At 40.8% G+C, this 16646-nt stretch overlaps 1 protein-coding gene across 2 annotated transcripts; it reads left to right on the forward strand.

Moving 5' to 3' along the window:
- Window positions 1-8: 8 nt before the first annotated feature.
- Window positions 9-14614, forward strand: hnf4g (hepatocyte nuclear factor 4, gamma). 2 transcript variants are annotated; one of them, XM_050057198.1, is made up of 11 exons: window positions 9-244; window positions 5774-5942; window positions 6173-6267; window positions 6923-7029; window positions 7138-7287; window positions 7688-7775; window positions 8678-8830; window positions 9615-9664; window positions 9884-10070; window positions 12716-12835; window positions 13330-14614. In XM_050057198.1, the coding sequence occupies exons 1-11, from the start codon at window positions 214-216 to the stop codon at window positions 13449-13451; spliced, it is 1272 nt and encodes a 423-aa protein (XP_049913155.1). In that variant the 5' UTR covers window positions 9-213; the 3' UTR covers window positions 13452-14614. The 2 variants fall into 2 exon arrangements, with proteins under 2 accessions (XP_049913155.1, XP_049913154.1); XM_050057197.1 differs by lacking the exon at window positions 9-244 and adding an exon at window positions 2687-4622.
- Window positions 14615-16646: the final 2032 nt, after the last annotated feature.

The following is a 16646-nucleotide window of genomic DNA, read 5'->3' on the forward strand; positions in this document are numbered from 1 at the left end:
TCCCCACCCTACTTTGAGTTTGTTTAGTAAATCGATCTAATGACAAGGCTATGGTGGCGCCATCCAATGTGTCGCTCCATGAATTATAGGCCGTTCAGCTCTTCAACCTTCCCTTTTAATGTCGTCGAACCCACCGTTTTACCTGTTCTCGGTGTCACTAACGTCGCACTGAGGGGCTGCTAACTGCCGGAGTACAACGGTACACCTGGATAAATGCACATCCCACACGGAAACAGAAACACAGGTAAGTCAAAGTCCTCCTGTGAAGTACATTGTCACTGAAATACAACATATCCACACCGGCTGTGGAAATTATTAGGTAAGCTGCTTCTTTTGCAGAGGAAGTGAAGCGTACCTTTTCGCAGTTTCTCAGGGAAGTTTGGTAACATGTTCTGCTAAATCACGTGGTTTGTATTTTGGTGGTAATGGTGGCGGTGCTCCCCATTCACACACACTTTAACTGCTTTCATGTGTCCCATGAGGAAGGCTGGTATTCTTTTTAACTGTAGAATATATATTTACAGTAAGGGGTTGTAGATTTTGTGTGTGCGTGTGTGTGTGTTTTGTCTGAGATAGTGTTCTCGGCCCTGTGTAGGCAGACAGCATTTTGTGAGAACAGATAAGGTAGACTCACTTTGTCACACATGTTGTGCTGTAAAGATTATGTGATAACCTATTTCACCTGTACAAGGACGTCATCTATAACTGTGTTGCAGCAGGTTTGCTAAGCAGGAAGATGGTAATACAGTTGTGTTTTTCTCCTGTGATGCACTACCAATGTGAAAGTACATAAAAAATAACAGTATATATATGTACATATATTTCCAAAATGTTTAAATTAAATTGTTTGTATAATTCACTGTAATTGGATATTGACATTCCCGCCCCCAGACGTCTAATTGTATAATATATTGCACTCAAAACAACAGCACTTATATTAACCTACTTTTGTGAAGGTTGCAATGGTGAAGCTTTGTTACGGTCATGGCAGAGAGCTGTTGATCATATGCTACTGCACTGTGTAGTTTTTTTACTGTTGCCCAGGTATCAGGAAGTAGTGGTTTACTAGTGTCAGTTGGGTGGCTGATCATCATCTGGGACAATCAAAACCTCTAATCTAAATAGAGGCAACAATATTATGGCCAGTTCACACAGAGATGGCCTCTTAGCACTGAGTTTTATGGCTTCAAAGAGCTTTTGGTTGCTAGGCGGACGCAAGGTCCCTCACTGACGTCATGCTTGGTTCTCAGCTGAAGAAGTCATAGCAGCTTTTATTGTTCTAAGTACTTCTATGAATGTGTTAATCATGTGTTTTTACCAATATGCACACATAAAATTCCAACATAAATAAGCTTCTAGGTTGCGGTTTTATCGCCAGGAGATAAGATGAAGCAGAAGGGGTTTGAGGCACCTATAAAGTCTTACTGTGATGCAGGTTTGCACCAAAACATGGCTGACAAAGTTTCCAGTATATAAGTGCAGTGAACAAAGTTAACACAAATAAATCAAGAAGAGTGTGTGCTTTGTCAAGTATTTTAAATGTAGAAAGAACAAGTTCAAAGCCACTCATTATTACACTAATAAAGATTTGAATTCCTCGGCTTGTTGTCTTTGCACTTAACATTGGAGGGTGAGGCTAAAAGAGCTCGATTCTATCTGTGATATTGTAACCATCTACCAGGGGCATTAATATAGACAGTGTGGTTGCGGTGGGGCCCAGTGGTGGGGTGGTTATGGACAGAGCAGGTCCTGCAACAATATGGTGAGAGGAAAGCTGACTATTGAAAGTGATTCAGATTGCTACCTTTAAAATGTGCCTGTGTTCAGAGACAAACTCACTTTTAATTTAAGAATGCTGGCATTTGCTTTATATGCCTTCAAAACGATGATATGCTTATAATCATAAATTGTTCTATGTATATGTTCTATTTTGTAATTGTGAGGTTTTTTTAATATGATAATGTCTTTTTGCGGAGGAATTATTTTCTGTTGGTGCCCAGGGACTAAAGATGAAAATTAGCTTATTGCTAACTCTGGTGCAGCTGTCCCTGTTAAATAAAAATAAAATTAAATAAAATTAAATTAAATTAAATTAAATTAAATTAAATAAAAAAAAATGCTTATTCTAAAAAAAACTATAAATACTTAGACCATTAAATGATTTAATCAAATTAATGATTTCATATTTTCATTGGTATTTTTTTTGTCATATACAGATATACAATGCTTGCTGGGTAATATGTATCTTGATGTTGCCCAGTTTTGAGCTGAGAAACGATCAAACGTGAATATCTAGAGGAAGTAAAACTTGTAACAAGGTTTCTGTAGGCGAACCTGCGGATGGATCATTTGACGGATCATGTGACGATACGACATACAGTAGCTTGTTTAGGCACCAAATCTGTCAAGACTGACAAGCTGAGCACATCTGCAAACCCAGTGAGCAGTCGTGCCTCTCAAACATTAAAGGGACAGCAAGAAAAGACAAGAGAAAGAACAGGAGGAGGAGGTGGCAAAGGTCCTTACATTAGATCCCCCCTTTCTTGCAGCAATGCAGCAGTTCAGCTGGTATATGTGTATGTGTGTGTGTGTGTGTGTGTGCTTCATAGCTAACTGACATGCACGGGGCCTGTCGTAATTACCTTACACAACTGCTGTCTGCATGTGAGTTTTGCTTGTGGTAAACCCAAGTATCTCACACAATAGCCTCTTAGAAAACCAAACACTTACATGCAGTATATAGGCTGACAGTGTATCCACTACTTTCTTCTTACATTCAGGTCAGGTTTATACTTCCTAATCCTCGATTAATGCAGATATAGTTTCATATATCTGATGTGATGATTAATTAAATCCGGCACACTCATGCTGCAGTGCACTGTGCCAGCCCTTTTATGTGTTAGGTGATTGGGAACGTGATTGTAAGGAGTCAATTCTTCTCCACTCTCCACAAAGCTGATGAGTCAGGAGGCCTGACCTCACCGCCTAGTTAAAATGTAATCTCTCTATCACGTCTCTCCCCTCTCTGTCTCTCCGTCTCTCTCCACTCATGTCACTCAACCCCTTTATTCCAGCCCTGTGTATTAACTAAGATGCCTGTTATTACCCTGTGACTGGATACTAATTGCTCTTCCTCTTTATGTCCGGTAAGTAATCTGTGATAATGTGCATTCTCATTTACCGAGCCCACAGAGACAATATATTACCCCCATGTCTGCTCATATACTGTAGGTGCTTGGCTGACTGGCTCGCTCATTACTGATGTAGGGCATCAAATCTCCCATAACACTGCCTCTTATCATTTACAGCCCTCTCTCACACAATGCCCCAAACTGATTACCTTTAAGCCACACAATAAGATTTAGTGCAATGAAACTCTCAATGTAAAATGGGTGGGTTGGGACGTTTTAACTGGTTTATGGTGGTAAATTACAGGGTGTTTACAGCATTCCTGCTCTGAAAGAGAAGGCAGCTCACAGACGACTGTTTAAGTTGTGCTTTTGATTTTCACTTACACGTCTCCTGCCTCACTTAGTCATGCATTTCTCAGGAAATTTGATCTGTTTATACAATAAGAGAGCTAAATTAAGTGTGAGAACTATAGAGTTGGTAGTATTTAATACTTTTACACAGCACACTCATTCATCTTAAGCAGCAGGACGAATGTAGGTATTTACTGATATTACGTCACAGACAATGAATGCAAAACTGCAATGAAACCTGTAACAAATCACTGAAACGCAAGTAAAAAAACACCAGCGTGGCCAATGAGGTTAACGCCATTTGAAAAGTTAATATGACCAGCTGATTAAGAAATACGTAAGATAACGTTTTATGAACTTTTATGAATGAGGGTTGGATGTAAACTGGAGGTGTGTGTTTGTGGAAGAGTAAATGGAAGTTATCAGTGTTTTCCACTTCACTTTGTGTCTTTATAGATTGTATCTGCTGAGGTGGTGCTGCTATTACTCCACTATTGATTAGATTAGGAAGCCTGGGAAGGACACACACACACACACACACACACACTGACACACACATTCATAAAGGTATGTGCCTATAGGAACAAACCCCCACTGTGTGTGCAGATACACTCAGACAGAAGCCCATCAACGTGCACCTAAAGTGCAAGTCGTCCCCCAAAATCTGATGAAATCTGCCTCGCGTCTTTTAAAAAAAGACGCAGAGTGGGAGAGGGGAAATATCTCCTTCGCCATTATCTATTCATCCCTGTGATAAGTGTGAGAGAAGGACAGATAAGTAATGTGCAATAAGGTGAGAAGTCTCAGCCATAGCTCCTCCCCTCTCCTTGTCCCCGGCCCAATCAGATGGGATTATAGATCTTTTATGCCATGCATTTCCCTTGTCATGGCTGTAAGAAATAGATGAAGCAGAGACCAGCAGACAGGGGGAGAGGAGATAGCGTGAACTAAGAAGAGAAGGGAAGCTAAGAGAGAAAAGAAGAAGGTGTGAGGAAGACCGAGCCGAAACAGGAATGAAGTATCCCTCTGCTCCTCAGAGTAAGTCTCTGTTAGACATGGAGGTAGCAAACTATTGTGAAGGCCTGGATCCCTCATACAGCACGCTGGGCTTTGAGAATGCAGATGTGTTCTGTGGAGGAGGTAAGTGCATGTAGCCACCTACACACACACACACACACACACACACACAAACCCATGTATAAGCAAATAAGACATACACTAATTGACGCACTAAACATGTGTTTTCAGCGTAGGGCATGACAGTGGACAGATACTGTAGCACACTCCATCTTTATAAGCTCACAAATACACACACCAACAAGCATCTCACTCACACATAAATCACAATAAAGTAGGCTCCTGCAAAATGCCTTAAGATGGACAGAGAAATTAGAAGAGCTGTGTCCTGTTTAGCATGATGCATCTTTAAGGAGGGTTTGGGATGGGGTGTCTACAGTACATGAGAGATGGGTAAAGAGGTGGACTAGAACTACTGTTAGCTTGTACAGTTAGAACTTTAATGATGAAGTGAGAGACGCTGAAGGCAAATGAGCTGCTATTTGACTAAAGGGAAATCAGTAAGCACCTGTTTTTATATAACAAGCTAAATTAAGCAGTGGGGAAAGTCATGACATTTCGGTGTTGGCCAACAGAGCGTGTATCCAGTTAATTCCTTCCTTATTTGCCTGTTATGTATATAGATATGTAAGAGGATAGCTGTGGTCGTGGAGGAAAGAGAAAGGCTAGGTAGAGGTTGTCATAAAGGTGTTTCACTGACACACTGATGTCTCCTCAGTGTGTGAACAGAAAGTTAGTCGAACATTGACTCATCTTGCCTAGAGAGATGTGTGTGTGTGTGTGTGTGTGTGTGTGTGTGTGTGGGGGGGGGGGGGGGGGGTGTGAACGTGTCTGTGTTGATGTATCGTCAGTTTTCCCCTGCACATGCTATGATCGTGTTCCATTTGGTAGGCTTTGAACGGATGCTAAATATGCACACAGTGATGATGATTATGGTTTTGATTATGGCGAGAATGCTGCTACTGCTGATAATAATAATGATGGTGATGCTGATGATGAGGAGGAGGAGATGGTAGTGAAAATAAAAAAACACACACACAATGATGTTTAAAATGCGTGCCAATTGAAGTGGCATTCCTACTGAGCTATTTTTGAATGTTTACTGCAACACACTGATGCTGTTTGTCAGTGTGTTTGTCTCCATACCGATGTATGCAAGCTTCAGTCTTTGTACTGTGTGCATTTACCTGTGTGAGTGTTCCTCTGTGTTTCAGACAGCATGCCGACAGAGCCGAGCCTGCAAGTCGGTGCAGACGGGGTCAGCAGTAACTGTGCCATCTGCGGAGACAAAGCCACCGGGAAACACTACGGAGCCTCCAGCTGTGACGGCTGCAAGGGCTTCTTCAGACGCTCCATACGCAAGAGTCATGTCTACACCTGCAGGTACAGATGGCAAAATACATACTTTATGAGCACACATACATACATAGAAAAAAAAATCATGCCACGCTTACATTATTGATACTATAACAGTTTTAACATGCATACGCGTGAATGTAAACATGCTCTTGTACATGTGTATGGTCATGTGCAGATCTACCTTATGTTACAGTACACTGTGTCATCATGTCTTGTTCTGTAGGGCTACTTATGTCATTGTATGCTCATTGCAGGTTCAGCAGACAGTGCATTGTGGATAAAGATAAGAGGAACCAGTGTCGGTTCTGCAGACTTAACAAATGCTTCAGGGCTGGCATGAAGAAAGAAGGTAGGGGAACTTCCTGTCTGCTTCCTGGACCATGTTTTGTTTTCCCCCATCTGGAAACTGCTCAAAGTTCACATGTAGCAATACAAAATAGAAAGTCAAACTAATGTGAATACTATGTTAGTTTATGTACAAATACCATGACTTTGGTCCACTGAGGCAAAAGTACAGTCCTCAGACTAGTGGCGCTTAACGAGAGGCTATCTTCAGAGAATCTGAAAGCTGCTTCAAGATGGTCTCAGCTATAAAATAGGTGATTACTTAGTGTGTCTATGTATGTGTGTGTGTGTATTTATGAGGGGTATAACCTTGGCACAGGGTTTTATGGCACCTAATCATGTGTTATTCAAACATGTTGTTCTGGATTGCAACTGGTTAACGTTTGACTCCTCTTGCTGATGCCAGCCTGCATGGCTATTTTCCTAAATATTAACTGCCCTAGCGGCTGCCGTCACCATTGTGTTAAGGACTTTTCCTACCCAAAACTCAACACTGATGAATACCAACTCGAGCAAATTCTTGCAAACATTAAACCAGGAGAGAGACTTGATGTATTCCACTTTGAAAGTTAGATGATTTGAACAATAAGGAAATACAGGAAGTGTCTTGTTGCTCTTTCTCATTCACACACTCAGTAACTTTAACTGTTACTTTTTAGCCGTACAGAACGAGAGAGATCGGATCAGCTCCCGAAGAAATATCCCTGACACCCACGACTTGCCACCCATAACTATTTTGGCCCAAGCTGAATCCCTGTCCCAACAGGTGACATATATTTTTATTATATTTTCTTTCACGCAGCATATCATGTGCATGATTAAATTACTTGCACAAGATTGTGACCCCAAGAAACCATTTCCTGTCTCCCTCCAGATAACCGCTCCAGTTGGAATACCAGACATATCGGAGCAGAAGTCCGCCACTGTCGGAGATGTGTGTGACTCTATGAGACAGCAGTTATTGGTGTTGGTGGAATGGGCCAAGTACATTCCTGCATTTGGAGAACTGCCACTGGACGACCAGGTAACACGGCTGTGACGCATGACGGCTCAACCTGAGTAGAAATAAGTCATCCTTGTGCACATTTTAATCCCATGTCCTAAGTTTAAACTAATACCTCAGACTTCAGTACTTCAGTTTAATAACATGAGTGTGCTCACTGCTCTTACAAATTGGCTTATTCTAGTTGGGATGAAAAGAAAAGAAAGATTCTCTTTAATCAGCCAAATGCACTGTGAGATGAAAGAATATTAAAAGCAATAATTAAGTGGAGTGTTACAGAGAGACTACTAAATATAGTGTACTGGACCGCAGTACAAACATGGCTCCTTTGTGATGTACGTAAAGGCAAGTGGGGAGGCATTGTCGCATTGTTTGTGCTCTTTGTTTAACTGTGTGTGTGTGTGTGTGTGTTTGTTTTCAGGTGAGTTTGCTCAGGGCTCATGCAGGTGAACACCTTTTGCTCGGGGTCGCCAAAAGGTCAATGCCATTCAAGGACTTCCTGCTCTTAGGTATGAACTCACCAGTAGAACAGCATGTCATTCATACATGGGAGTAATCAGGTGGTTCTGCACTTAAGTGTGACGACTGATCAATTTCGTAACACTTTACAATACAGTATACACAATAATGTGAGTAGAAACTAAGGAAATCAGGACCAACCTGATAATTAATGAGTCGTTCGTGAGCAGCGCAGCGAGCAGTGAGCAGCATTCACTCTGAGGCAGACCATAAAGAAGATCTTAATGGTTGTAACGGTCAGATAATCATGAAGTAATGAGGGACTACTTAGCAGCTACTCAGTATGATGCACCACTTTACTTTGGAGGGGGCAAAGAAAGTGTAAGTAATGATTAAATTATTGGCAATTAATGAGTCGTTGCTAGTTTGAGGGGCTACTCATGATGAAAGTGGCCGTTCTTGAACTAATCATTACTGTAGTATCCTAGAAACCCACTGTTATGTTAATACCCCTTGATCCAAATTTATTAAGGAACATCTCGTCAATTATCAGGTCATTCCTCACCCCTGCCTTACTTACTAATAACATTTTGTGTACTGTATTGTAAAGTGTCACCGATCCAATGCTATGTTAGCTGACAATGATTAACTAAAGGTTTCTATTTCATTGTGACTTCAAAAGTGTCTCTTGTAAACAGCATTACTCATTACCTAGACATGCACCTACATCATACTGTAGGCAGGTCTGTCCACAATACACTAAATCAGCCTTGACTGAAACCCTTAAAAAGGCTTGACAAAAGTCAGATCCAACTTTTCTTTCTCTCAAGGCGTAACATATTCTCCTCGCCCTTCCACTCCAGCGCTCCACACCATACACCACCTACATACCTTACCCTCCCCCTCAACTCCGTGCAACACTGGCACTAACTGAAGCTCGCTGTCTCTGCAGGTAACGGCTGTGTGATCCACAGGAACAGTCCTGAGCAGGAGATATATAAGGTAGCCAACCGAGTGCTGGATGAGCTAGTCCAGCCCTTCCAGGATATTCAAATAGACGACAACGAATATGCAGCACTCAAGGCAATCGTCTTCTTTGACCCAGGTAAAAAAAAAGTAACTTATAGTACTTTCAGCCATCAGGGGATTTGTCAAGTTCAGCTGATAACAAATGCTACGAACAAGTTCACTCTTCCTGCATGAGAGGTTACCCAGTTTTTTGCAGCTTGCTCTTGCCTCTCCATTCAGGAACTATAATCTGTATGTGTAATTTCTGACACTGATTGGGCAAGATTAGGAATTTCCATTGGTAATAACCTTGGCACAGGGGTTGGTATTGTGTAATGACCCATCAAGATGGACAATAAAAGCTAAATAAATGACACAAATGTCTCGTTTCCAGTCAAGTAATGCACTCATTTTAAAGATAAAAGGCCAGACAAACAAGGAACAAGAAATATAAAGAAAATTCACAATAATAAATTGTAGAAATGGCAAACTAAATTTTTTTTAATAATACCTTGTCCGATACCCATTGCCATTTCTGCCCAGATCCCCCTTTTCCCAGCCAATCCCATCCATCTGGTTACATTTCCCCTGAAAGTTAGACCCCCAATCCCTCCATCGCTTTTCTTAAACGTCTCCTTAGTCTCGTGTGACCACAATTCCTGCCCCCGTCTTCTGTTACCTGTCCTCCCCCTTCACTAAATCCCCTCATATTACCTTCATGCCCCAGTTTGACCATAATCATTCCATCAATTCCACTCATATCCTCAATTCCATGCCTGATCTTTCTGTTTTCCTCACCCTCCTGTCCTTCAATCCCATCCTCCACCCCTCCCCCCTGTTAATCCACCCCCCACTTCCACGCTTTGCCTCCCGATCTGCAGATGCAAAGTCTTTGCGGGACCCGTCGAAGATCAAGGCCATTCGACTACAGGTAGGTCAAACGTTTGACTCTTGTAGCTTATTGAAGAGCTGCAGATCTGATCTAGTATGTTCTGTTGTAATTTCCAATTAACAGTGTTAAGGATGGGTATCTTAAGCTTGATTTTTAAACTGCCTGTGTTATACTTTACGTTTTAACACATTTGTAATACTATCTCCAGAGGAAGGACAACGGCAGTTTGCTTACACTGACGCTGCCTTGTTTGTACAGGTCCAGATGAGTCTGGAAGACTACATTAATGACCGTCAGTATGACTCCAGGGGTCGTTTCGGAGAGCTCCTACTCCTGCTGCCCACCCTGCAGAGCATCACCTGGCAGATGATCGAACAGCTCCAGTTCATTAAGCTCTGTGGCCTGGCCAAGATAGACAACCTGCTGCATGAGATGCTGCTGGGAGGTGAGACTGGGCCCCGTGTCTGTGCTTGTAAACCTACAGAAAGAAAAATAGGGTGACCTTCAGCAAGACCACCGCACGCTCCAGAGGAGCTATGCAGTGATAAATGTGTGGAACTGGACAAGCATGAAGCAATGTGAAAAACAAAAAAAAGTATACATACTCGACAAAGTTTTCCTCAATAAACAAAAAGTCAGGGATTTTGCTGAGAGACGGTATAACTTTGTATAATCCACATTAGGCAAAGCCAAAATAGACAACTTGCTACATGAGATGCTGCTGGGTGACATCTGCAAACACATCTAAATGTGTATGAATAAGGAAGTCTGTAGTTAAAGGCAGAATGCATCAAACATATTCTAAGCAGGGCCGTGACAGACAAGCTCAAGCACAAGATGAGGCGTGGAAATAAAGTACTAAGTCATCTCCAAAAATGTCTCCACTTTTTCTCCATACATGCTAAAAACAACCCCAGAATATGACAACCAGACTTAGAAGACAGTGTACGGAAAGAGCAGTGTGTGTTTTATTTCTCAGCATCCTGTAGGAATGTGGAACTAACATAACAAAAAAATGCTATTGAAATATGGTTGAGATATTATATTTAGTAATGTGAATGTACAACTGATACACACACGAATACAGTGAGAAACCAAAAAACAAACCAACTAAACCAAACAGTTAAGAAAATGAATTGACATCCCTTTACATTTTATTAAAATACAGCAAATAGGAGTTATTTTAGCATGCCACAGAGCTGCTTACATAAATTTGTCAGCTTTTAAACCAGGCCTGACGCAATTACTGTATGCCGATACACTTTTGAAGGCACAGTCTGAAATATACTCTGCATAAATTTGTAAAATTCGCTCACTCAATTAATTAAAAGTTCCAAAACACAGATTTATACCAGCGCTGTTGGGAAAAACTATTCTTCTTTTTAATCTGATAAGGGCTTGTTAGGTGAAAAGCCATGTGCAAGAGGATATCTGTGTTTTGGAGCGTTTCATTAAAGGGATACTTTGTAGATTTTTAACCAGCCTTGTATCATTACAATGTGAGTAGTATGTGTAAATGAACTGTGGTAAACTTCCATCCATCTTACCAACACCCGATCTCCCTGCTCGTCTCCCAGCTAAAATCGTTTGGCTTCATCCAGTGGATTTTTGCTGGCTGCGGACTGTTCTTTGAACTACACATGGATTTTCGTATACCTGCCACCACAGACACAAAGAGTATAGAAGTGCTTTGAGAGTGAGACCCACTCCTATCTGTCTCTTTCAAACAAAACTTTGATCACATGATAAAACCAGGCAGTGCAGATCAATTATAAACTAAAATGTGGTCAATGCATTGCCAATTTCTCGTCCAAAATGTTGCCTGTTTCTCACCTAAAAACATTTAAAACATATTAAGCATACCATTTAACTGTAATTGGACATCTTTGTCGTCAGCCGTCAGCCATATTAGTTCCTGTTCCTTTCTTGGTAGGACTGGTCCTTCCAATTCGGGTCCTATAGCGATAAGGTTCTATGTGTCTTAAAAAAGACGGTTGCTAATAAATGGCTAAATGAGACTATAGACTGAGCAACCCAGGGATGACGTTTTTCTGTTGACTTGCGCAAAAGTTAGCATCACACTGGTTCCCTCGTCAAAAAGCCTACGAGATTTTTCCATTGGATTTTGGATTATTGCAGAAAATAAGCTCTGTGGCAAAGAAACATTCATTCTACTTACACGTTTTGTTCAGCACGATAACCTTCACAAATGAACATCCCTAGCACAACAAGGCTGTAAAGCTGAGTTAAGTGTGATGGCATTCTATAGTCTCATTCAGTCACTTGTTAGTAATTGCCTTTTTGAAGACAAATAAAAATGAGTGGGTTATTTACTGACATATTTTACGTTGTGTGAATCACAGACCTTATTTCAGGCATCTAACCAAAAACCCATTGACTGAGACGAGGGAACCATTAGTGCTAGATTTCTAACTCACTTCCGGGTTTTTGGACTCATTCCTGGGGCACCTTTTGTGTTTGAAGCCTACAGGACACACCCCCTACAAACTGCGCTCACCAATTGTACAAGACAAACCTGTGACGTGGCGGTTGTTTGAACCCTTGCAACACCTCAGCTAGCTAAACCTCAGCTAGCTAAATCCTAACTTAGCATTTTCTGCAGGGCCTCTGCTTCCAAACTAAGGAGCAAATGGGGCTAATCATGGACTGACGGTGGGCGAGTCATGTAGGTGGTAGGCAGGACACGTAGCTGCTTCATCTACAGTCATACCTTCTCTTAGAAAACCAGCCAATCTCTTATTACGTCACCCACCAGCGGAGTGTTTTTCGGTCCAGTGAGACACAGTGAATTCTGGCAGTTGTAGGTTTTCTGCTTCTTGAGTGAAAGCAAATCTAATAGCTCTTTTCTTCGGTTTTCTCTGGTCATATAGCACCAATTTGCGTCTTTCTGCTGCGTAGACAGTCCTGTTTTATGAACAGGCTATCCTTCCACAAGAGAAATACTTCTTCTTTTTTTTTTTTTAAATGTTTGAGCCCCTAAATGTCACCTGATAAAAAAACATGTCTAAATAAGATGCAGAAAAATATCTGCTGTAACTACATAATAAAATCTCTGTGTTATGTGTTCAGGTTTTACGTCAGAGCAGACACACCTGCACCACCCAGCACACACCCAGCTGGCCCAGGACCCTTTGACAGGACACACACTCGTCATCAGCACCATGCCTGTCACTCACACTGCACAGATAGGTAAGAGCTGCACACACAAACTGCTTTCTCTCAGACAAGCACAAACCCTCTGACACACACACACACACGCCCACACAAAATATCAAAGTAATGTTGATGTTCAATTTTATCGCTTCAAATGAAATGTCAGAAAAGTGTGTGCCAGATGTGTTTCTATTAACTTACTTGAAATGAATAAATAGGCGTCCTGAATGTAGGAAAAAAAAAATCCATAAAAATGTAACATTCACAAGAATTGATGAGTATTGGCCTATTGTATGCTTTCATTTAAAAATAAAAAAAATGCTTTTGGCAGTATTACACCACCTAATGGCCACACAAGATTGATGGAAACTGTATCTATAAAGCAGCAGCTATGTGTAAAATTTCCCGTGGGCCACAGTCGATGCATTTTACAGACTTTAAATGTACAATATTACCCTTTTTCCCTACACAAAAACATTTTAATTTGCAAAACGTAACATATCTCTATGTCCCTGCCTCTCTCCCTGCAGCCTCTCCAGACACTCCCATCCCATCGCCCCCTCAGGGTCCTGCCCCGGAGAAGTACAAACACTTTCCCCAGCCTCTTTGTCCTCCAGCCAGCCCCACGCCCTCCACACAGGCCGATCTCTGACTTCTCCCTGCACTCTGTCAAACAAGCTGACATGGGCACAGTTTCCCCGTCTTCTATTCACCGTCCAAGTCATGCAAAGATTATGAAAGCAATCCCTGTTCAGTGTCTGTGGTTAAACTTTACCCTGCCTCTACCCCCCGTGACTCCTGGTGGTGTTGCAACAATAACTAATTAAAGCTGCAGTGTGCAGCGTTTTCAAACTTCAATATGTCACTTTGAAATCCAGTGAACTAATGAAACACCAAACTAGGGTTTAACAAAACATGCTGTGCATTTCTGTGGCCGCCTAAAACCAATACACTGTTTTTCATCACAGTATCTGAGTTTCACAACACTTTAATGTCAGTAAGGCTCATAGGCATCATGGGAATTGTAAAATTACATATTAGTCTGTTAAAAAAGTTAACGCCATTTTTAACCTTTGCGTTGTTTGAAGTTTTTTTTATTGACTAATGCCTTGCTTGATTGGGCACATGTGCAGAACATCCCCTTCATCTTCATGTTTCTTTATGTGCATATCAATCCAGTCATAATAATGTGTAAATGCACAAAATACTATTTAATCATAAACTTGCTGTTTGTATGAACAGTATGCATCAGTGGGACCTATTACACCTGTAAACTGGTCTGAGATCAGCTGTTGTGTTCTTAAGATCTTCAGAAATGTTGCTGCTGATTTTCAGGACTTAGATTTTCTACATTAGATTACATTATGCAGTGTACACAGGAAGTAACTACTTCAGCAGCTGGATTTGTGTGGGAAAAAAAGAGATTAAATGGTTTATATTTAATACCTGGCCATGAATACATCTCACATACACAATGACTTGTATATATTCTTAATATACATGTATAAAGCAGCTTAAACATAAAATAATGGGGCACATACGTTTGTGTCCAAGATCAACATGACAATAATAACTTCATTTGTAAAATAGTTTCTAAACGCTTCATGTTAAATGCAAAAAAGAATGTGGATGAACTGTAATATTTTAATATCTTACTGTAAATAGTCACTGGATGATAGGAAATATTTAGATCATCAGTGTGTCTTGCTGTATTTAATTTCTAAAATCAGTTGTGTATTTTGATTTGTGTTGATAAAATGTACATTTCTAAATCTGTGCAGTATATTGATTAAAATGCAATTTTGAGTCTTTGAAATGAATTGACTGAATGTGTATTAACTGAAAATGCAGGACACATACACAGTAAGTATGATATGGTGCAGTAGCACCCTCTTGCTGTCAAGAGAGGAACTACAACAGCGTATCAAATGTAAATGGACTATTGTACTTATTGTAAGTGTTGTATGCATCTGTGTACCTCACTGTATGAAATGAGTATGCATTCATTCATTCATTTATTTTCCTTTCTTTAAATATAAAAATGTAAAGTATCAGATGGGAAAAGAGAAATTTATTTCCAATTGGACACTGAACTGTTGCTGCAGCCACAAGAAACCATTTCAATGGATATTGCCAAACCAAAAAACAAAACAAAACAAAAAACAGGAAATTGGCATTTTTTTATATTTGATCGTGAAAGGAAAACTATATAGACCGACAAATGATGATAAATTGACAGGACGTATTTCAATACGGTCTCTCCACATGCAAGAATACTGAGTGTGGTTTGTCCATTACTTCCGTCATGGAAGTCATCATGCTCCCCCGCAGTTCCATTGGTTAGGGGTATGCAGTGTGTATCCAAAGCTTTATTGGCAAGCTATTGAGACCACACTGCTGGATGATGCTGCTCATCTAAAATCAAACTAGTTTCCCCCACCGTCCATCTGAGAAAACACACTTTGAGACAAACCCTAAAGCCAAACTAGATTGTAAAACGACAATATAAGCTGAAACTGAGCTGTACTGGGGCCAAACTGTACTTTTAAATCTGTTATTTTGTTTACGTCCGTCCACGCCCAATCATTGTCTTGGGGTTTGTGTGTGTGTTTGTGTGAGCGTTTATGTGCAGTGGATGAGACCGGGGGATAAAGCTGAGAGCTCTTATTCTCTGTATATTGTTGTGTGACTCAGAGAAAACACTCAGGTTATTTATGGTAGAGGAGATGATGCTGTCTAGAATCAACATGGCCAAATCCTCCTATCAACTTCATAATGGACAAGCTACCTGGCGTAGGTCAAAACAACACAGCCAACAATGGGAGGATGTGTGTATGCATATATCCTGTATGTGTGTGCGCTCCTACCTGCAATTTATTTATAATCTGCGCGGGTGCATGTGTGTACACTTCTGTATATGTGTTTTTGGAAGTGTGTGTACGCAGGGAGCTTTAATCAAAGGCCTATAGTGAGGAGATGTGGGGGCCCTGCCTCTCTCCTCTCCCTCAGATAAAACTGGGTGTTAGCATGCCAGTCACATATCTCATCTGAGACGCACCGCTCTCCTCCCCACACCTCGCCGCTGCCCACACTGACAGCACGCTATTACACACCAGTATGACGCTTGCTTCACCTGAGGAGGGCGACGAGGGGGAGAAATAGAGGGGACGAAGAGATATAGGGATGGAGGGGCAAAGGATGGACAGGAATATGAAATATTTTTGTCTTGTATTATCACACAGTTGCATCTACGTTTTACTTGCTAACTGAGGCTCTAATTTTGAAAGTACTCTAATTTTCTGCTTGGGCCAGGTGTCAGTTATGTGTATCATGTACTTTTCTCATATTTGTTTTGAATAAGTAATATAAAACCTAAAAACTTAAGCATATCAGAGAGGTCCTTATTTTTTTTCTAATTTACTCCAGACTCACCTGCTAAAATATGCATTCTCCTGCTGAAGTAACTGTACTAAAATCACAGAGTTATTCAACTTCCTGTTTGCATATTTGTTGCTTTTTAATGTACCCCAGGTTTTAACACATCTGGGGAAAACTGCATTCTCCTACTCTGCACCTTGGGCATGGAACAATCTTCAAAAAGATCTGAAATTAGAAACACTTTTTCTATCCATTGATGAATTTAAGGGCATCATACAGAATGTGGTGACAGAGACATGTGCTTGTTTTGTTTCTTAAGAGGCCACTATGTTTGAATGGTTGCATTTTAAATGTGTTCTGATTGGCTGCTACCTCGGCCAGGTCTCTCTTATAAAAGAGTTTTCAATCTCAATGGGACTTCCTGGTTAAATGAATGCATAGAAATTAAATATATTTATATATTCATTAT

This window comes from Epinephelus moara, chromosome 11, assembly GCF_006386435.1.
Source record: "Epinephelus moara isolate mb chromosome 11, YSFRI_EMoa_1.0, whole genome shotgun sequence".
NCBI lineage: Eukaryota > Metazoa > Chordata > Actinopteri > Perciformes > Serranidae > Epinephelus > Epinephelus moara.

Bases quoted from the DNA above. Each gene is read 5' to 3' on its own strand.
- hnf4g (XM_050057197.1), top strand. From the start codon at position 4,496: ATGAAGTATCCCTCTGCTCCTCAGAGTAAGTCTCTGTTAGACATGGAG. The intron at 4,623-5,773 runs GTAAGTGCATGT...TCTGTGTTTCAG, and splicing joins AGATGTGTTCTGTGGAGGAG to ACAGCATGCCGACAGAGCCG. The intron at 7,776-8,677 runs GTATGAACTCAC...CTGTCTCTGCAG, and splicing joins CAAGGACTTCCTGCTCTTAG to GTAACGGCTGTGTGATCCAC.